Source organism: Octodon degus, unplaced genomic scaffold, assembly GCF_000260255.1.
Source record: "Octodon degus isolate 3935 unplaced genomic scaffold, OctDeg1.0 scaffold00243, whole genome shotgun sequence".
Classification (NCBI taxonomy): Eukaryota; Metazoa; Chordata; class Mammalia; order Rodentia; family Octodontidae; genus Octodon; species Octodon degus.
This window is the reverse complement of record NW_004524819.1, coordinates 1,429,351-1,445,168: the sequence shown is the minus strand read 5'-3', so window position 1 is coordinate 1,445,168 and position 15,818 is coordinate 1,429,351. Positions and strand designations below refer to the sequence as shown.

The 15,818-nt window shown below is 36.6% G+C and overlaps 1 protein-coding gene across 1 annotated transcript in view; it reads right to left on the bottom strand.

The window, feature by feature from the left end:
• The window catches only part of LOC101567860 (cytochrome b-245 heavy chain), a 44,103-nt gene extending 28,499 nt beyond the window's left edge, over positions 1 to 15,604 (bottom strand). The window contains exons 1-6 of the mRNA XM_004645897.2: positions 15,488 to 15,604; positions 13,415 to 13,510; positions 12,015 to 12,125; positions 4,810 to 4,894; positions 2,949 to 3,094; positions 1,694 to 1,884 (exon numbers count right to left, since the gene is read on the bottom strand). Of these exons, the coding sequence (XP_004645954.1) occupies positions 1,694 to 1,884; positions 2,949 to 3,094; positions 4,810 to 4,894; positions 12,015 to 12,125; positions 13,415 to 13,510; positions 15,488 to 15,532 (674 nt within the window). The 5' untranslated portion in view covers positions 15,533 to 15,604. The remainder of the gene's footprint in view (positions 1 to 1,693; positions 1,885 to 2,948; positions 3,095 to 4,809; positions 4,895 to 12,014; positions 12,126 to 13,414; positions 13,511 to 15,487) is intronic.
• Positions 15,605 to 15,818: the final 214 nt, after the last annotated feature.

Genomic DNA, 15,818 nt, shown 5'->3' with positions numbered 1-15,818 from the left:
TGGTACAGGGTCTTGCTACACAGCTTGGACTCATAGTGATCTGCCTGTCTCAGCCTTCTCAGTGCTGGGATTATAGGCATGTACCACCATACCCGGTTTTGGGCCTGCACAGCACTCTCAGGGTTCCAGGGCTGGCACAGCGTGCGGTGCCAGGATCCAACCAGGGTCCTTGTGTTGCGAGGCAGGTGCTGAGATGCTGAGCTATCTTTCTACCCCAATTATATCTAAACTCTATTTAAAGACACTCATACAGCTTTATCAGTGCTTAGAGAGAGTTCGTCAGGGGTCAGAGTCAAGAGGAAGGTTAAGAATGTTCACTAAAGTTAGGTTGCCCAAGGCTGCTTCTGCACACACTTCTCCTTTTCACACTCAACTCTTGGTCCCCACAGACCTGCCTGAGCTTTCAGCATGGTATTTAAGGCTTGAGCACTGAAGTTCCTCCCAATACTTTCTTGGAACCCTACATCCCCCAGTGAACTTCCCTGGGCCTGCCTTTGTGGTCAGGTGGTGTGATAAAGTAGAAAACAGGAAACTTTGTATTAAAGAGGATTTCTGCCAAGCACACTCCTACACAAGCTTTAGGCCTCTATGTGAACATTTGTCACAGCCTATGCTCCAAGCCACTTCCAGCTGGAGATGGCTTGGCCTACATATTTTACAATTTTTATTTTCAGAGGTTTTTATGTCTAAAACAAAATGGGGATAATGAGGGTCTTGAGATATTTTAAGAACTGAAAGAAACATTTCACATCAATTTGTTAGCACAAAGTCTGACATAGAACAGGTGCTCAATAGAAGTTAGCTTCTACCTTTATTGTATTAGAATGTTAGAAAGCAATCTCCAGGGAGATAGTTTTCCTAATAGTGTTCCCTAAGAAATACCCTTAATTTCAGTAGATTAATAAATGATAGTAAATGATTGTTGGTTTAAATCAAAACTGATTGCACTACAGCAAATCCCTTCAACTGATTCATCATTATTCCCCTGATTCAAGAGTTTGTCTAATTCTCTAGCACAATAGAAATACCAGACCCTACCATTGCTCTCAGTATGATTTCTACACTTGCAAAGATAGGCTTTATCTCCCTAAAGCCTCACACAGTCATTGGTGGGGCTTTTTTAGAGGTGGCTGGATCTAGAGTGTGTGGAATTGATTCATGGTGTGAGTGATAGGATCAAGGTCACTAGCATTAAGAGTGTGAGTGTTATCTGTCCTAAGTAGCCTGGATAAGCAATAAGGGATAGAAAGAGCCTGTGCTGTCTCATGCACACTTTGCTATCTTCTGCCTGCTGTGGACTATTTCTCCTCTGTGAGGTCTGTCTGCCATCCACCCTGCCTTGGAGCCAATTGATCATGTACTGAAACCTCTACAAACTATGATCTGAACAAACCTTGCCCCTTTTAACTGTTGGGTGTTTTGTCTCAGCAATGAGAAAAAAGTAGCTAAGACAGACCTTGGTACACTGTTCAAGCTTGTTATAAATAACTAACTGCACTACAAATAACAATTACTTGAGAGCAAGAAACCAAAAGTGACTGGTTTCTATTAAAAGAACTTCTGCTGTCTTTTAACATTTCTTTGGCAGACAGGCTAACCACACACAAACAAGGAAGTCAATGTGCTTCTAATAGAGCATGCTGCTTAGAAAATGAAGAACATAAAGCCCTTGGATTCCAAGTTCAAAACTCACTCAGCTCCATGGATGGCAAGACCAATGAAGAAGATAACAAAGAGATGATGTGTGTACCAAAACACTTCAAAGTAAGACCTGCGGATGGTTTTTGTGGAGGAGGTGATAATTAAGATGAGACAAAGCGTGATAACAATTCCAGTGATTCCTGCCAACCGAGTCACAGCCACATACAGGCCCCCTTCAGGGTTCTGTAAAGTAAAAACACACATACACATGAATGGACATTATTGTTGGTTCTCAAACACAGGACTGCATATTTATAGTGTCCAGTAAGCAGAGGAAAGGAATATTTGCCATCTGACTTGAGGTGAAGAGACTGGGCTTTCAAGGCCTACGCTAATAAGTAAGTGCCTAAAGGACTGCCTGGGAGAGGTAAACCAGTCACGTCCTTTCAGATCTCAGCCTGTGGACAACATGTTGCTAGTTAGTCCCTGGATAGCTTTTGGAGGAAGAAATACAAGGTATGGGGTATAGGTCATGGAAAGTGAAAACAGCCTATGTATATCTGTGCAAACAACAAAAAATGTAAAGAAAACTAATCCAGAATATCTTTGGAAAATATGTAAGTTTTGATACTTATTTAATTCTGTCCCTAAGCAAATCAGAAAAATTTTTCCTATGTCAACTCAAAGATGATAATTTTACCAAAACTAAAGTTCTTCTGTTGTGATCTTTTCTCAATGAAAGGAAATATGTTTGTATACTAGTGTGATTTGGCTATCTTTCTAAGAGAATGAGCAGATGAAAATGGCTTGGAGCTTCTTCAGGAAGATTTCACAACAAATGAGATGGAAGAAAGCCTTTCCTTTGTATACTCTCATGGCTACTCTGGAAAAACTGCTTAATTACTCCCAGTGCATCAAGAAATGACTGTTAGTAGCCACAGGTCACCCCTGAGGTGTTGCAGGTAAGAAAGAACAACAGCATCACCAACAACTGTTGGCTTGTAGCTAACCTGACAGTAACACATGGGCAGGGTGATCCCTAATTCAAATAAGTAATTTCATAGAAAAAAATGTCAGATGAGAGATTACGTTGTGACTATGATGGTGAGATAAAAACAAAACTGTTCTGAAATCATAAGTGAGGCCAGACAACAAACAGTGATGACTATTTGTTTACCTACTACAGATTTAGCCCCATTTTGTTCTTTCACCCCTTAGAAAAAAATAAAATAGTAATTCTAGAACTATTTCTAGTCTTTTATTTTATCAGTATAAAGAACACCTTATTTAGGAAATGATAGGCTTACCTTGATTCTTTCTCGAGCAAAATTGAGATAATGTTCACCCTTTTTGTCTCCAATATTGGAGAGTGCTATTGAATAAGGGTCAGAATTGTTGACTCGGGCATCCACACACCACTCCACATTGAATAGATGTGCAATTGTATGAATTGCTAAAGAGGGCAGAGAAGAGAAAGAAAGAGCATGAAAATAATCACACACTATTGTAATCTGGGTTCTAACTACAGAAGTAATAGGGAGATACTAAGATGGTTTAGAATGCTTATAAATGAGAACTGGCGCTGCATACCAGACAGGCAAGTTGATTCTAATAGGTAAGGTCCTTCCTGCTTGTATCATTGTGAGAAGACAACTTACTCTTTTTGGTCTTGGTTTTCCCATTTGTGAAATAAAGATATTCTTTTATATACACCTAAAGATTCAAAGATTCTAAGGTTCTACAAAATGTCCTCAGTCTCTGAGGGTTGTTAAATATGTTCTCATTCTCTCTCTCTCCCTTTCTCCTTCCCACCCTCCCTTTCTCCCTCCCTCCTCTCTATGTGTGCTCAAACAAGAAAACTCTTCTGTGATGTATGCCTAATAGTGAACCCATTTACCTGACTCTATAGTTACCTCCAGAGATGACTGAACTGGACACAAAATAGTGACCATAAGAAACTTTTAGAAAAACAGTTTCTGGAAACAGGGAGACAATATGATGCTTACATCTGTGAGTGTGATCTATTTGACTAACGAGTATGGTCTCAAGCTACATCCATCTACCTATAAAGGTCTAAAGTAAAAGAACAAATAACATACTTTATTTCACAATCACTTATTTAGGGATTACTGTTTGCAGGCGCTGTTAGTATTTTTCAATTATTTAATACTTATACTTACTGATATCGGTACAATTAAAATTAGATCATCTTACAGTTGAAGAAACTAGGGCATAGGTTACATCATGATCTTGCCCTTGGCCATTAATCCAGGAAGTAACAGAATTTAAGAATCAAATTGAGTTTGGCAGACTAAGTCTGTGTTCTTAACCAATATACTATAATACCAACATAATTAGATCATAAGTTTCTATGTAATTATTTCATTTTGCCACAAAAAAAAACTGGCATGATGTGGTAGGAAAAGAGGAAATCAGGTAAGCACTTGTCAACTAAATGTATTTTAGTCAGGTTAGGGTTGAATTACTTCAGGCAGATTAAAGCTTGCTGTGTTCACTTCTATGCATGTCTGTTGACTGACACATGAACTATCTGTTAAGTGAGTCAGTGGAGATTGGTTAAATGTCATAGACATATCACTCCTTGTGCTGACATTACTACTTGAATAATTACAATAACAACATATAATGTTATGCTTACATATACTTACTGTATGTATCACATGATAATGAAATCATAATAATACTGAAGATGTTTATCTGATAAGGGCTTTCTTATTGCTCAGTTTTGGGGCTAATGTTCCAGAAGATTTATGGCAAAAAATGTACAAGTCTACATGTGCATCCAAGCAAGTTTGAAAAATGAGTAGAAGTTATCATAGGTGGACTAACAAATATTTTTCATGCTAAAAAGTGTGGGAAAAGGTGAAAACACCAGGATTGACTTCTCTCCTGGTATATTGGTATTTTTATGGGATGATACTAGGATAATAATATCTTTAAGAAATAAAGACATAAACACTAATATTGGAATAACTGAAAGAATTATGAATACTTTTGAATAGAAGTAAAACCCATTCAAAAAACATATCAGGTATGATAACAACAAAATTGACGTGTAAAGGCTGATATCTTGAACTTAGGTATCAAAGAATAGAGGATACTCTGGGTCCATTTTCTTTACAGTTTCAATTATCATAATAAGCTTACCAGTGTGAAGTGCTATCATCCATGCCACCATTTTATGAAAGGTGAGGTTCCTATCCAATTGTCTTCGAATTCTTGTTGAGCAGCACTTTGGGTTAAAAGAGAAAGAATGGCATTGAAATTGTTAATACAACAGATTAAAGCACCTGCTTAGGCATACACACGGACTAGGGTTCAATCTCTGGTGTGCAGTGCCAGCCAAACCCTGCAGGGCGCACTGAGATGGCGACTGAAACTGGATGTGATGGTTGGAGCCTGTAATCCCAGCTTTTGGAAGGCAGAAAATAGGAGGATCACTATGAGTCCGATCTGTGTAGTGAGACCCTGTAAACCATGTACTAAATAATTAAAGAAATTGTTTATAAGAAGGCTGTCCAGAGGCCAGGGAGATGGCTCAGTGGAATAAGTGCTTCCATGGCAAGCGCAAGGGCCTGAGTTCAATCCCCAGTTCCGAAAAATAGAAGAAAAAGAAGACTTTTCATGTGTCAGATATTTGACACATGATTTCATTTTCATGACAGTTCTACAAATATTCTCCTTCTATGAATCTGACAGATGAGAAAACAGCCTGGAGAAACATAGTCATCTTCCCCAGGTCAGTTACTAGCTGACATAGCCAGCTCAATTAGTATGTTTTTAATTCTCATACAAGTAACATGAAAATCCCCCATCACAGAGTGGTTGTGCAGAAGCTAGCTGCCCTGTGTATTGGGATTGCCAGGGATTAAGGAATATAGTGGTGCATGAATGCATTGGCTATGACACTGTTTCCCAGGGGAGTAGAGTATTGATTCAAGCCCTCAAAAGAAGGGTTTACTGTTTGAAATAACTTTATGCCTGGTAATCATTTTTGAATGTTCTGTCCTTATTTCAAATGCTAAAAGTTATTTTAGTACTTCATATTGTTTACAATTTTAAGGAAATTTTTCCTGTTTCTAAATTGTCATAGTCCTTCACAGCATCTAAACATCTTTGTGATATGAAGATTCTAGGATAACCTATAATGACCTTATGTAAACTTCTCCTCCTGCATTTGGATGGGACCTAGGAAATGATGAGAAATCACTTTTGTGATTTTGCAACATTTTATGGCAAAAAGAATTTTGCAGAGGTAATTAGAGTCCCAAGATCTACTGAGCCTAACCTAATCACATAAGCTTATTAAATCTAGGTCTAGACATCCAGGATGGAAGGACTCAGGACTTCAAATACAAAGAAATATTTTATGTTGTTTTCTGGCTTAAAAGTAGAGGAAGACAGAGGGCAGAAATAGGAAGGACCTCTAGGATCTTAGATTGGTCCCTAGATGACAGCCAACAAAGAAAGAAACATCAGGCCTCACAAGTGAAATGAACTAAATTCTGTCATCAAGAAGGAGGTTGAAAGAGGACAATGGTTTTACCCAGAGTTTTCATATGAGAAATCACCCAGAATACACTTGATTCCAATCTAGAATGCACTTGATTCCAATCTCATGATATCTGAGCAGAGAAGCCAAGCACAGGTGCTAGACTTGTAAGCTAATAAATGAAGCGTGTCTCAAACCAGTGAATTTGTGGTAATTTGTAACTAAGATAGTCCTTACTGAAGTGGTGAAACCACGTTGGATTTACATGTAATTCAGTACTGCTTTTTAATCTTACTAATGCCCTTTCTCTGAATCTTATAAATCCAACGTGGTTGTACTCACATGTAATTCAGTACTGCTTTTTAATCTTACTAATGCCCTTTCTCTGAATCTTATGAGTACAGGTTTTGCCTTCAGATATACCTATGTCAGATTCCCAGCTCTGAGACTCAGCTCTGTCCCACCAAACAATGTATTCAGACTTCAGTGTCCCACCGGTACAGTTATTGTAGATAACTTTACCTCATAGCCCTGTTATATAGATTCGTTGAGTGGTGTTTAGTAAGCATTTGATGTTATTTTCTATCATCATTTAACTTTTTAGCTAATATGGTTCAGCTACCCATCTAGGGAGCAAAGTTCCTACATGAAGAGCATTATATTATGTACTTTAGAAGATTCTTTTTTTTTTCTTTTCAGAACTGAGGATTGAACTCAGGACCTTGTGCATGCCAGACAAGGGCTTATTCTACTGAGCTATCTCCTCAGCCCCAGAAAATTCTTTAATAATTATTTGGTTGCACAAATGAATTGTGTCCTGACTACACTAGAACAGAAAATGAATACACTTGAAAACCCACAGAAGTATATTTACTCCCATTTCTACATTTTTCACGCTATTTTATTTTCAGGATTTTACTTCCTTGAAACCATTTTTGAATCCTGGGAGAAAAGTTCACTGTATAGTTAATCAAAAGATTACTGTGGATTTGTTGAAGTTCCTATACTGTTTCCATAATGCTACCATTTTGTTTGTTTTCATGTTTAAAATTTTATTTTAGTTTATTTTAGAACATAGGCATAGTATTCAATGTTTACATTTCTTGTGTGAAGTTGGTACATGTACATAGCGCATCTTAATTCCTGTTTTTATACACTTTTCTTTCCTTTCCCTCCCTCCTCACCCCTTAATCTTCCTTTTTTGTACATACTTGCAGTATATAATGTTTATATTCCTGGTGTCAAGTTGTAATATGCACATCAGCAAAAATGTAAGACAATAATAGATGCTGATGTCCCTTAACAGCTTTTGAAATTAACCGTTAAGAGAAAATAAACTGAATGTGAGAACAATGGAGATACGTGATTGAGAAATGCTATGTACATTCAGCAATACTGTGTTTTATCTTAATAGGAAATATGTAGAAGCTAGTTGCTACAAAACACATCTAAATAAATTTGAAAGTAAACAGATGCTACTTTTGGGCCAGGGGAATGAGTCCCACCAGAACACTAATCCTGACTTTCTCCTGGATAACTTCTTTGGTGTGCTCAGAACAGTGAACAAATCCAAAGAAAAAGTCACATGTCACGCTGATACTGGTATTTCAGGAAATAGATTTCACTATTTCATGAAAACAGGGCAAGATGAAGTATTGGTAGAGTGGGAAGGAAGGATTCCAACTCCCTTTGATTGCCCAGGACCTTTCTGTTCTTTACCATGTAGACACTACTCTCACACTTTGAATCACTTTTGAGTTATTACTAGCCATCTAGACATTACCCAATCTGCCATCATGTCCCATAGCTTCCTCACTGACTGCACTACCTCTTTGTTGTCTACCACTGCCTTCTAAAGGGAAATTTCTCAGTTACTGTCAGCAAGATCCTTGCCCAACTTCAACAAACTATCATTCCAATGCAAGGGACATTATTGAGACACTAGCAAATTTCTATGCTGTAATGAAACCATGAAGTTCAAAAAATGAGAAGTCAAAATAAAATAAAAGAAGTGTGTATTTAGAGGGGTGTAGCATGAGTTTCTGTAGCTCTATTTTATGTACACTTGTTCTTGCCACACATACCATTAAGATATCTGATTCAGATGTTTATATACAAGTTTCAGGAAATGGAAAAAGCTTCTACAGAACTGAGGCAAAGAGACCAATTGTAATATCCACACCTTGTGGCAGTATATTTGGTAAATACAAAAGACAATATATTTGCAAGATTATGTATAATTTTGAAATCATATTTTTGTTCTCTATCATTTCCAGAAGACCCTAATCTCCTTAAGATTGTGACTCATCCGTTTGTAATTTTATTTTCATGTATCTCTAGTGTTTAGCACATGGATGACACAAATAATTTATTAGCTGTCAATTCAATAATTGATAAATTTAATCAATCAACATAATTTTACTAAAAGTATATTATTCATTTCTTCTTCCTCTTCCTCCTCCTTCTCTCCCTCTTATTTCTTTTGTCACTATTTCTTCTTCTTCTTCTTCTTCTTCTTCTTCTTCTTCTTCTTCTTCTTCTTCTTCTTCTTCTTCTTCCTCTTCCTCTTCTTCCTCCTCCTCCTCCCCCTCCTCCTCCTCCTTCATAATACTTGAGACTAAACTCAAAGCCTTATGCATGCTGGGTAAGTGCTCTATCACTAAGCTAGAGTGCATATTAGTTCTTGTATTTGCACATTTGAACTATTTTTGAGCTAAAAGCATCTATGCAACAGAGATCTAAGGGACTCAATCTACAGTGCCAAATGGTGACAGAAAGAGCCACAATGAGACCTTTTGACTCCGATTATATAAGGTAACAAATAAGACCTCATTCTTTCATGTTTCTGATTTTTTCTGATCTTAGGACTAGGACCATCATCAAGCTCAGAATTAGTTTCTATGCATCAAAGTGGATTTATTAAGTGTTCCTATGGGATTTCTGTATGCTGAGCTCTGCCCTTGACAGCCTTTAGCCCAGCCTTCTGGAGGTGGACTTGGGTGAGGGCCAACCTTGGGGCTTTTTTCTTCAGGTAACCAAAAGGACTGCAAACAGGTCTGAATGATTCAAACCTCTAGAAATTGGACAGAAGTTCTGTGGCTGTTTGTTTGGCACACTATTCTACTAATAAACCTTGAATTTACGTTACCTTGTCATTTCCAACCTAGGTTATCTGGCATGCTCATTCACTGGTGATGATTCTTTAAGACTGAAATATAGCAGTAGAGCAGTTTCAAGTGATTTGTGTCACACAGAAAAGTGCACAGGCTCTAGGAGCACAATTATTTAGTTTTGAGTCCCCAAACTTTCATTTAATTTCATTCCCAACTCATTGTCTTTATGGGCAGATTTCATGAGTTGAATTCTAGTAAAGCTATTATGCTTTCCAACATGCATCACAGCACATTTACTCATTTTAATCCCAGTAAGAAAAAATGAAGTGTCATGTTCAAAGTTTCCTTTTCAGGTTGGGAGGCCTAGAAAGAACATTTTCTCTCTGACTGTAAAAGAAATTATATATATATATATATATATATATATATATATATAATCTGTCTGGTTACATATAGCCTTGCTTCACTGCTTTGAGAGGTTCTCAAAGCTAAGAAAGCCTAAGATATCACATTACAAAATGCACTGCTCATCGGCCATGAACTCAATGGCAGTGCAAGCTGGTGCTATGGGGTAACAAGGGTTTCTTAACTGGTGCAAACACTGCCTGTTGCTCAGGCTTTGCTTCCTCTAAATAGAGTGTTTGAATGGGAGAAGAGAGAATAAAGAATTGTGTCTCCGTAAAAACAAAAAACCTGGTGGTGTTCAGCCAATGTTCACTGGGCACCTACACTATATCAAACATTATACAGTAAGTGGCTCATCAATCAAACTTTCGACCCAGTGAAATTTCAGCTCTGTGGCTTCTTAGGTCATGGAGCTTGTTTGGAAATCCTTGTAATCAATGTCTAATACTAAGTGTTGTTGTTAGCTTTTGGTTTTGTTTGGCCATCAGATTGCAAGACAGATTGTGTAACAAAATTCATGACTTAAATAAAGGAACTTTTCCACAGACTTTTATAGAAGAAAGTCATGTCATTTTTCCTTTATTGTTTTCTACTGAAGTAAAGTACCAGTTATTTTGCCCATGTGCATTTATATGTATTCTTTGCAGTGCTGAGGATGGAGTCTAGGCTCGGAAGCGTGCTATGCAAGAGCTCAATTACTGAGCTACATCTTGTCTTTCAACTTTTACTTAAAATTAGACTGGAGAGAGCAATTTTTGTAGTAAGTTCAAGATGAAATAACATATTTTGTCAATAGTTAGTAAGAAAGAGAAGCTAATTGTAGCTTACTGATCCTGTGTTAGTAAATTGAGTATTGTATGTCCTTTAGAAATCTCCTTCTGACCAACGTGAATTGAGTGCAACTAGGAAACACAAGGCAGGGTTAAAAGCAAGTTACACTTGTCATTTAAAGTTTAGTTCACTTTCTTCCCCACAAATATTTAAACTGGAAAATGAAAAAGTAGGTCCTTAGGTCTGCATTAAAGGATGTGCTTTATCAGCAAAATTCAGCCTTCCTCCATAGCCTTATTTCAGAAAACTGCTCTATACAATCCCTATTTTCTCATAGAAATAATTTGCTTTCTGCTGTCCCCAATAAGTGACTTCTATATAATATGCATTTTTAAAAACTTATTTTATGAAACACATATACATTTTATTAAAATTACAAAAAATGCTTCTAGTTACTGTTAGATAAGGAGACTAGTCCACACCAGGCAAATATCTAATTTATCCCAGCTGCCCTCTTTGCAATGGTCAAGAATGGCAAACAAATCTAAAGAGAATCCACAAGTCTTGCTGATAGTGGATTTCAAGACGGAGGTTTTCTTACATTTCTCGTGCTTTTGCCCATGACATTTTCTTTCTCCACGTATAATGAATTGCTTTCCTTTACACTTCGGTGATGCTTATTTATGCTTATCTTCAATGCCACTTACACTTTGAAAGCTCTCAGAATACTCTACTCCACCTAAAATAAATTCTTTCTCCTACTTACACTCTTTATTTGATTCCCTGCCTAGTCTTAATTTATGAATTTTGAAGGACCCATAATATTTTGCTTTGTATAATATTTGAGTATGTATGAACACTGTGTCTTGATTTTTCTTTGTATAATACCAATAAGAAATTCATACTCATTTTTTTTTGTATTTTAGGGAGGAGTCTAAAGGGTGTTCAGGATCTCACTACGAGATTGGACTCATAGTGATCCACCTGTTTACAGCCTCCCAAGTGTGAGCCACCATGCCCAGTCTCAATTGCCATCTCAGTGCGCCGCAGGGGCAGGGCTGGCACAGCAGGCCTGGGGATCGAACCCCCAGCCTCTGTGCCTGCTTGCAGGTGCTTTAATCCACTGAGCTATTTGGCCAGCCCTTGAAATTTGTATTCTATTTTATAGGCTACAGATATTCTTCCTACTTGACTTTTTTGTCTTCTGTTATACTACATTTAGGGATTCACTGAAGTTTTAAAGTGAGGGTGAACCCTTAACAATTGGAAAGCTTTGTTCTCTTTAATTCCACAGAGCCAACAGTTTTTAGTTACATTTCATTAGTGTGATTTTGCACACTGACTCTATCAGTTTGGAATATTATACTCAAATATATTTTTGCAACATAATTTTTATTGTATTGAATGCTTAATTTCCAAATAGCACATCAGCTTCATAAAGATCTGTCCATATACACACTTATTATATGTTTGCATGCTTTCTGATTTTATTAGTTTTCTTTCTCTAAGGAAGGCCATTTTACATGCTGACTTTGCAAATTTGAAGAACTCTGTAAAATGTTTGCTCTTACCGCACTGGAGCCCCTGAGGAAGGACAGCAGATTTCGACACACTGGCAGCAGGATCAGCATGCAATTGAAATTTAGGCAGGCTGCAGGAGCCCTGGCCAAGGCCAGAGCTTTCTAGAAGCAGGATAGAGAGTTGAGTGATTCCTGTGTACATAGAATGACCCCATCCATACTCCCCCAGGATTCTCAGCATGAGACCATACATCCCAATCTTTAGAGGAAGGTCTTTCAGAACTGAGAGTTTTCTTTTAGGGCCTGTTTGGACACTTAGTTTTACTATGAAACTAGCCCTTTAACCCGATTTAACATTTTATTATGAAAAGTTGCAAATATAAGGAAAAACTGAAATAAATTTACTTTGAATACATGTTTATGTATCTCCCATATTCTACCTTTTATATTTTACTATGCTTGCTTTATCACATATTCATCTTTCCATTCCTCTATACATCCATCAACTCATTGTGGGTTTTTCTGGTACATTTAAAAGTTGCAGATATCAGTTACTTTTCTCCTAAATACTTAAGCATGTATATCATTAACTAGAGTTCAGTGTCAAACTGAAACTTTGAGTGATTTAACATACTTTGTTAGCACATAGACTGACTTTATAACTAAAGTTGGTATGATGTTTTGCTTTGACATTATAATTATTAGTTTTGTAATGTATAAGGTTGATATTTTGAAAGGAGAGGTCATCAGTGTGGATAAATTAACAAAGATTCTAATAATGAATTTTAGATATGTTTCATAATTATCTATACATATGATTCACAATATATGGCATAATTAATATTGAGTAATTAATTCATGGTAACCATGATGTAACAAATGACATTGTGGAGTCAGATGCAATTGCAATTATTTCATTTTGGACAGCCAGTTCCAAGGAAACTGAGATTACTAAAGGGCCTAAGGAAATTCAAGATGGTCTACTGAATGTGTATGGAATTTGAATAAGTTCCTCAATGTCTCCACATGTACCGAGAGGAGAGGTTGATTTGATGAAAATGATTTTATAACATGTACCAGAAGCAGAGTTCTCCAGACATTAAAATACTAAGGACTAGATGACTTAGAAAATTTAACTTGTCCCACATATGTCATCCCTGGTTGAGATTATTGCAACCTAGCCATTCATTTCAGAGTCAGTCTTAGATCTTTCCTTTAAGTGAAACAATGACACATGGCTCTGGGAGAAAAAGGATCCCTCTGGGATCCTTTGCCACATTTTTGTTTGTTACACTGGCCAGCCTATGAAACTATAACAGAGGGAGTAAGACTTATGGTATTGTTTGGATTGGTTAGCATATTTGTTTAAAATATTAGAAGGAGTAAGAAAAAGAACATCTGACTAGAAATGAGAACTAGCCAATTTTACATGAAACAAAAATTATACTTACCCCAAGGAGTTTTCTAGTGTAAAAGTACTTTGGTTGTTCATCATAAACCTTGTAGTAATGGATAAAGAGGAAGACGTTCATCCCCAGCCACATTAGCTGCACAGATAGAAAGAATTGCCTGAAGTTTCCCCATCTCAATAAATAGATTCTATACAAGATTGGAGTTATGAGATCAGAACTTCCCTAAGTCCAACCTTTGACAAAGGTAGATACAAAGTTGGATGGGATCAGTTTAGGCCAGCTTTTTCCTGCAACAACGTCACTACAACTTTCCATAATTAACCTTCCCACCTTGTATTGCTTGGTATGACTGCTTTACTACTTAGCCCATATGTGAAATTGCCACTCTAACTTCCCTCCTTTCTTTCTCATCACCTGTTTTTCTTCTACTGAGACAGGTAAATAACACTAGTTGAGCAATAAAATGAGAAGGGGAGTGAATGTGTTGCTATCCACCTGCCTACCAGTAAGACACTGCATTTCACTATCACCTCTGTGCCCCACACAGCACCCATCCCAGCTTGTGCATGTCTCAAAAGCTAGAAGCCAAGCTTTTTATTCTACTTGAAAAGTTCTACTTACATTTTGCACAATGCAATATTGAGCATGAGCAAGGGTTTGAGGGACATAGGACTTAAAGTCAAAGGAAGATTTTTACAGATTGTGACCTTTCATCTCATTCCAAATGCTAGCTTTATCAAGTGGTGATACTGCCAAGTAAGTCTTTTACCTTCCATGCAACAGGGATCTTTTCTTAGCTACTAAATTACTAGTTATTGCTAATACCAGCTATTAAATGTCCACAGTTCTTGAGAAAACTCAATTTACAAAGAAGAGGGTGCTAAAGCAATATCTGCATTTCCTGACCTTGACATTTAGCCCTAAGTTTGACTTTCTGAGCTAGATCTGCAATTTCAAGTACAGAGGTAATTTTCTGGGGAAAATTGTGCTGAGAGCTAAAAGTATAATTTTATTTGCTTGCTATGAGAATAATCTGGTCTTCAAATAGTGGTAAATCAATTGTATAGTTTCAAATCAGCAGAGTTCTGAATTGCATTAAAATGTTGGCTAGGGCATAAAGTATATTTTCAATAATAAAATGTTTGTTTTTATTTTAATTGAGCTACTTATTTTTTTCTCAGAAAGAAAATTTCTATAGGAAAGAAAACTCAAAAATCCCTGTATATTCCATGATAAATTCTTACAAAAGTTCAATTCATATATGTGCTTTTTAAACATCATATTTCCACTGGTTCTGTGAAAAATATATTTAGAAATCTTTCTATCCAATCTGTCCAGAAGTGCTTTTCTGAGACCACCATCTTAAGAGCTTAGCTATATTATTTATGTTAAAAAGCATAGAAATTAATGCCTATTTGAAAGTGCCCATATCTTTACTTGCAAGGGGTTTTTTTGGAAAATAGATGATATATGTATAAACCTGGATAAGTAATCTAAATTCTCTTGAATTTTATAAATTCATAAGCGACTGAAGTTTAGACCTCAGAGACAGTGCTTGTTCTGAAAAAAAATCTGAGAAGTTTACTTTTAGTGTCATTTTTGAAATAAGGCCAATTTCTCACGCATGAGCCATACATGAGTTAGTCCTATATTTGTTATTTGTTATTCTTATTTGTTATTTAGAAAATGATATAAAGTTTCAACTGACTACATTTAAAGTAGTCAAACACATTAAAACTAGGGAAATTTTGCTCTGAGTAATTAATAAACAATTCAGAGTTAAGGAGTGTCAGTCTCAAATATTTTTTATTCTCTCTGCAAAATGCTGGGTAACTTAGTATTCCTAGGAACACAGAAATCAATTAGAAGAAAGGAGCACTCAGATACTCTCTTTCCATTAAGGAATTTGGAGGAATGTGCTCAGTCAAATATATGTCTGTTCACACAATAAACCAATTTCTCAAAGAAACAAACAAAAATCCCTCAAGTACATGTTTATTCACACAGCAAATCAATTTCTCAAAGAAAAAAAGACACACTTTTGCTATTTTAGCTTTTAGGAGAAGTCAGACATTTCAGAGAATTCATAATTTATCTCTTGTTGATACTTACAATGACAAAGATGGAGAGCCCCTCATTCACAGCCCAGTTCCCCATGGTGACAGAGCTGCAGTGTGCTGTGTCTGCTCTTCTTTATCGTGGTTCTTCTCCCCATGAGGAAATGAAAACAGAAGCCTTGGGGCAATATGTTTCCTTTTCTATTATCAGAAATTTGCTAATCATTGGTCAACTGAGAAGTCTAGTTCCACAACAAATATAAATCTTTAAACCACAAAAACTACAAGAGAAAGGTTTATAATGATCCAAATACAACTAAACAAATTGGAAAATGAAACCAAATTCTACAACAAAGACAAATAATGCAATTTATCAAAAGTATTTT